Genomic DNA, 6,000 nt, shown 5'->3' on the forward strand with positions numbered 1-6,000 from the left:
ATGATTTGCAAGTATTTTCTCCCTTTTGGTAGCTGCCTTTTCATTTTGTTGATGACTTCTTTTGCCGTGAGAAGATTTTTAGATTGATGTGGTCCCACTTGTTTATTTTTGCTTTTGTTTTTGGTGTCAAATCCAAAAAATCATTGAGTCCAACGTCAAGGGGCTTTCACACCTGTTATTTTCTAGAAGTTTTATGGTTTCAGGTCATACATTCAAGCCTTTAATTCCATCTTGCATTGGTTTCTGATTTGGTGTAAAGTAGGGGTTGAGGTTCCCTTCTGTCCATGTGGAGGTGGTTTTCCAGCGCCAGCTGGAAGGTGGGCTGGAGGTTATTCCTTGTGCCGTTGAAGGGTCTGTGTCTGGACTGGAATTTGTCCCTTTGCCACGTCTGCTGACTTGGTCCCATATCGCACTCTCCTGTGGCTGAGTCCCAGACCCCGTGGTGAAGGAGGCCCTGCATGCGTTTCTCTGGTTCCAGGCCCTCTAGGAGTCAGGTTTACACTGCAGTCTAGGCATTGTGTCTTAAACATACCTTATTTAAAACACTTCACCACTGAGAAATGCAACTTGAAATACTGTGAAAATCACCAGAACATGACGCAGATAGGAGGTGAGGGGCTGCTGGGAGAAGGGCCGTGGACCTGCGGGTGCAGGCTCTTCTGCGCACGTGGCCGTGTCACGTGTGGACAGGGCTGTTTTGCTTCTTCCTTTCTTGTTGGTGTCCCCGCCATAAGCCGGGCTGGGATCCTGGTCGCGGCGACAGGAGGGGCACCCTTGGCCGTCTATCGGGAAGTGCGGTCACTCTCGGACTGTGAGGTGTGACGTGCGCTGGAGGCGTGGTGGGCCCCCCAGGACTGTGCTTCTGGTGCTGGTTTGCTGAGGATGTTTATCGCTGGTCTTTCAAGCCAGATGTGCTGAGGTGTAACTACGCCTGCCCTGGGCGTGCCCAGCGCTGTCGGTCTTGACAGGTGTCTCTCGTGTTGCTGTGGGGGCTGCTGGCAGCCTCAGTCTGTGGGCCTCTGCCCAGGGTCCTGGCCGTCCAGCTGTAGCCAGGCTGGTCCTCCTTGCACCTTGGACCCCGGGGACCTCAGGCTCACTGCTCAGTTCTTGGCTGGGAGCAGGGGCCCTGGTGTTGGGATATTTCAGTGCTCCTGTGAATGGGTTTTTTTTCCTGACTTAGTTGCTGGATAAACAGAAATACAGGTAATTTTTTTCAACGAACTTTTAAACCTGTGACCAGTTAAACCCACGGCCGAGATGCAAGTGTCTGCCCGTGAGCCCTTGTGGTCCCAGTGGGTGCGTCATGTCATCAGCACGGGGTTCCCTCCTGGCCGGGCCACGGTGCCGTGGGCGGAGGAGGCTTCCTGAGCCTAGGCTCCCTCGTTCACCAGGAGTTCCGTGGGCGGACATCAGGTCGTGTTCAGTATTTTCTGCAACTGTTAAAATGACTCTGCACCCTTTCTCCTGGTCATAGCGTGCTGAACGACCTGACTTTGTCCATTGTCACTGGTCTGTGACCTCATGTGACATAGGGCACCGTTGCTGCCTGTGCTCAGCCTGGAGGCGTCCACGCACTGGCTCTGTCTGTCCTGCGGTTCCCGAGCCCGCGGGCCTGTCTGGTGTCTGGTTTCTTGCTTATATTTGCTATTTCCCGTGTTGCCTCTTGTTCCTGATTGGTTTCTGTGTGGGATCCACACACTGTTTGTAGACCTGCTTGAAGACGTGTGTCCAGGCTTGGGACTCCCAAGCTGCCTGGGGACCACAGTCATCCCGGGCTGAGCCGTGCCGCTGGCCTCTGGTTCCAGCCAGACCCACCCTGGGTGCCCCCCACCCTGAGGTGCCCCTTGCTCTGGGGTGCAGGGTGCAGGAGGGTCCACTGGGCCCATGGAGGGGGGGAGAAGTGTCCCTGAATGCCCCAAATTGTCTGCCACCCCTGAGCTGCCTCTGTTCCCCTCTGAGAACTGGCTCCCACATGAGCCCACCCGCCATGTTCCCTCTCCTGTCTGGAAGGACCCTCTGTGCTCCCAGGCCGTCTGGGCTGGGGCTTCTGTAGCAGGACTGTAGACCCAAGCATGCTTCTTGATGAGCAGAGCAGATTGCTATGCAGGCTCCTCAGTCCCTCCCCGAGCGGCTGCTGGACCCCTGCACCCCCGACCCCTCCCTCCAGCGACCTCCTTCTCTCCTCCTGTGTTGAGGCTGCTGCTCTGACCCTGGCCTTTCACCCCCTGTTCAGCTCTGTCCACTGGGCTGTGCCCCTGGGAAGGTCCTGGCTCCCTGCGCCCTCAGCCCCTACCCAGCTGTACCGGGTCTCTTCCTGGTCCAGCCGCCCCTGGGCCTGGAGAGCAGCTCCCCTCATCCTCACCCCATGGTCCTTCATTCTGAGCACGTGAAAGGCCACCCCGACCCCCTCCAGCTCAGAGCTCGTGTCCCCAAGTGCTGGTGAGTCCGGAACTGAACCTGCTGGGCCCACCTGCCTGCCCGCCCATCTGAGCCATCAGGGAACTGCCCTCAGGATGTTTCCTGGATCTGACCACCTGTCTTGCACCGCCTGCCCACACCCCTCCCACCCCCAGGCCGTGGTCTGTTCTTCTCCTTGCTGTTCTGGAACCTTCCAAACACCCCCCTGCGCTGTCCCCATCTCCGCCTCAAGCCTCTGCCTGAATTCCCCTGGGTGGCCAGGCACCTGCGCACCCTCAGCATCTCCGACTTGTGACGTGGGTGGGCTCGTAGGGGGAGGGCCTGGGCTTGGGGCTCCCTGCCCCCAGAGCCAGGTGTGGGTGGCTTCTGGAGCAGAGACGCTTTCAGAGGCTAGCACATCCATCCTGAAAGGACATATTTTTAAAGACCTGAGAAAGGTCTTTTGTCGCAGGAGGGATGCAGTGTTCATGGGGTGCGTTCACGGTGACCAGGCTGAGTGGCGGTTGGGTCTGGATGCAGTGTTCATGGGGTGCATTCACGGTGACCAGGCTGAGTGGCGGTTGGGTCTGGATGCAGTGTTCATGGGGTGCATTCACGGTGACCAGGCTGAGTGGTGGTTGGGTCTGGAAGGGCCATTTGCTCCAAGGGCAGGTGGCCCTCACCTGGCAGGGCCTCTAAGCTGGTGCGGCAGGCAGCCAGGAGCCCAGGACACGCCTCGTCAGGACAGGTCCTACGGGGTGTGGCCCTGGGAAGTGTGGGCGGCGTGTGGGGGGCCAGGGGCAGCAGGTGCACGGCACCTGAGGGGTGCATGGAATCCCCACTTGTCCTGAGAAGCCCCAGTGTCCCTGGGGGCCTACCTGCGTGTCCTCAGACCTTGGGCGGGGCCTCCACGTGGGACCCTCACAGGCCAGATGCCTCCCCTTAGGGACCCTGGGAGAGGGAGTGTCCTGGCTGCCTTGGCACCCCCTGGGGGCAGAGCCTGTGTCTCCGCTGCTGCAGGGTCCAGCCTTCTTCCTGCCTCACAGGGTACCTGCCTCCCACCTTGTTTAGCTCTTGTTTAACTTAGAAAGAGAAGAATGGAAAGTGAAAGCATGTTTCACTTTTTCCAAGGGTTCATTTTTCCCAGCTTTATGGATAATTTCTTTTTTACTTCATGTTGTGAAAATCCTCACATGTGCAGAAGTGCAGAAAGTCCGTGTAGTCGAGCCCCTCCTTGGCCCCCAGCCGGGAGGCTTAGGCTGCGGGACTGTGTGAAGTCGCGGTGTCCTGGGGAGCACCTGCTGGTTCAGGGCTTTGGGTCAGCGCTGGATGGCTGACGTCAGCTCTCCAGGGAGAACCCTGCTTAGCTCAGAACACCCTCCCTGTCTTGTCAGGGCAGCCACACGGGGGGCCTGGCTCCACCATGCTCCTCTCTGCGACCGCTGGGTTGGCAGGTTTTGCCCTCAAAACCACCGCCATGAAGGGTCTGGCAGCCCGCGGCCCAAGTGAATTTTCCCTCCCTCTGTCCGTCTGTCCCTCTGCCCTGCCCGGCACGCCCGGGTCTCCCGGCCCCTCAGGATTCTGCCCTTCCTTCTCTGTCCCCGGGGCACTGGGGGCAGCGCTGCCCCAGGATCTTGACGGGAACACACATTCCTCACCCACCCCCGCCTCATGCTGTTCGCGTCGGTATTGAGGGGGCGGCCTCATCCACATGGGGCCATTTGGCCGGCCATGGCAGTTGGGGGGGGCGCCCCTGGCCTGGGCTGAGCGCGTGTCCCCCCAGGATGGGGAGCTGTACTGCATCGACGCCCGCTTCTATGGCAACGTCAGCCGCTTCATCAACCACCACTGCGAGCCCAACCTGGTGCCCGTGCGCGTCTTCATGTCCCACCAGGACCTGCGCTTCCCCCGCATTGCCTTCTTCAGCACCCGCCTCATCCAGGCCGGCGAGCAGCTGGGGTAGGTGCCGTCCAGACCGCGTGCCCAGGGCCCTGGGAGGTGCTGGTGGCCAGGCCCCTAGCTCTGCTCTCTCCCCAGGTTTGACTACGGGGAGCGCTTCTGGGACATCAAGGGCAAGCTGTTCAGCTGCCGCTGCGGCTCCCCCAAGTGCCGGCACTCCAGCACGGCCCTGGCCCAGCGGCAGGCGGGCGCCGCCCAGGGGGCCCAGGAGGACGGGCTGCCCGACACCAGTTCCTCCACCGCCGACCCCCTCTGAGACCCCGCGGCCCAGGGCGCCCAGAGCGGATACTGTCCTGCTACACTGAGGACCAGAGGAGAAGCCACCCGAGGGTCCCGACCTGGCCCAGAGCAGGCGGGCGGGGCTAGAGCAGGTGCCGAGGAGCCTCTGGGACTCTGCACCGGCGCCCCTGCGAGTTCCTGATGGTGGTTTTGTCATTTCCCTCTCTCCGTCGGCCCAGCTCCTCCATGGGGCCCCACCAAAGCCACCGTCACCTGCCAGCTGCTCCATTCGACCTGCCCGCCCGCAGCCCACTTGGCCGGTGCTGGCTCCCAGCTCCCGGCGTGGCACAGACACCGTCCTCACTGCGATCTGAGAGGTCAGGGCCAAGCTGCCACTGACTTTGGAGAAAATTTGGGTTTGCTTTTTAAAGAAATCCTGTATCTAGTCCTGTATCTCAGACCTCTAACACGTTTCTTTCCAAGGAAGCGGTTTGGTGGGTGCCAGAGGGCGCCGCAGCCCACGGAGGCCCTGCACTTGCCCCGCCAGCGCCATGAGGCCGGCACCTTCTGTCGATTTCTAAGCCACATGCTATGATGATGAATAAACTGATTTATTTTCTACCATTACTGAACATTAGGACAAACAAAAAATAAAAAACACAAAATAGACAATGGTGCTGATTCTGGTGTGGTTTCTACTCACCATGTGAAAATAACTATCAACTGTATAAAGAGAACAAAGTGATTTTAGAATAAAATGCAGGAAAAAACTTTTTTAAAATGTTAGTCTTGTAGTGTGAATAAATCTGCCATCACCTTTTGTGCGATGGCCTGCCAGGTCACATGCTTTTTTAAATACTGTAATCAGTGCAGTAACAGTGGGTTTTTTTGTGCGACTCTTCTAAAACATTCATAATGCAGTCATGTTTATTTTTTCTGTTAAAATGTTTTTGACAGTTCTAAGAGCAGTCTTTTGGCTCAGACCATTTCTTGTTCTGTTTTCAATGAAATCAATAAAAAAGTACTTTACTTGAGGTTTTTATTATATCCTGTTTCATCCGGTTTCTGCAGAACACCTGCGCTGTCGGGGGGCAAGGTGCTGGGGGGTGTCACACCCAGGCCTGTGCTCCGAGTCTGAGCAGGCGGACCCCCACACACACACCCCGGCAGAATTCAGGAGGGCCTGTGTGTGCGTGTGCGCGCAGGTCTGCTGTGTGTGTCCAGCGCCCTAGAGGCTGGTGGAGGGTCTGAACCACATCTGTGCTGGGACGTGGCGAGTGAGGCGGGAGACAGCAGAGCTGGGGCCCACCTCCTGCTGTGCAGGCCTGGCCTGTGCCTGTCTCGGGAACCCACCAGTCCTAGCCTCACCCAGAGCTGTGAGCGTGAGAAGTGGCGTGGATGCTCCGATTTTATACATGGAGTCGT

At 58.4% G+C, this 6,000-nt stretch overlaps 1 protein-coding gene across 15 annotated transcripts in view; it reads left to right on the forward strand.

Annotated features, from left to right (window-relative positions):
• Positions 1–5,620, forward strand: part of EHMT1 (euchromatic histone lysine methyltransferase 1) — a 119,331-nt gene extending 113,711 nt beyond the window's left edge. For all 15 annotated transcript variants that reach the window (XM_032479067.1, XM_032479066.1, XM_032479064.1 and 12 more), the window contains 2 exons: positions 4,181–4,356; positions 4,435–5,620. In XM_032479067.1, the coding sequence (XP_032334958.1) occupies positions 4,181–4,356; positions 4,435–4,612 (354 nt within the window). In that variant the 3' untranslated portion in view covers positions 4,613–5,620. The remainder of the gene's footprint in view (positions 1–4,180; positions 4,357–4,434) is intronic.
• The last annotated feature ends 380 nt before the right edge of the window (positions 5,621–6,000 follow it).

Source organism: Camelus ferus, chromosome 4, assembly GCF_009834535.1.
Source record: "Camelus ferus isolate YT-003-E chromosome 4, BCGSAC_Cfer_1.0, whole genome shotgun sequence".
Taxonomy (NCBI): Eukaryota; Metazoa; Chordata; class Mammalia; order Artiodactyla; family Camelidae; genus Camelus; species Camelus ferus.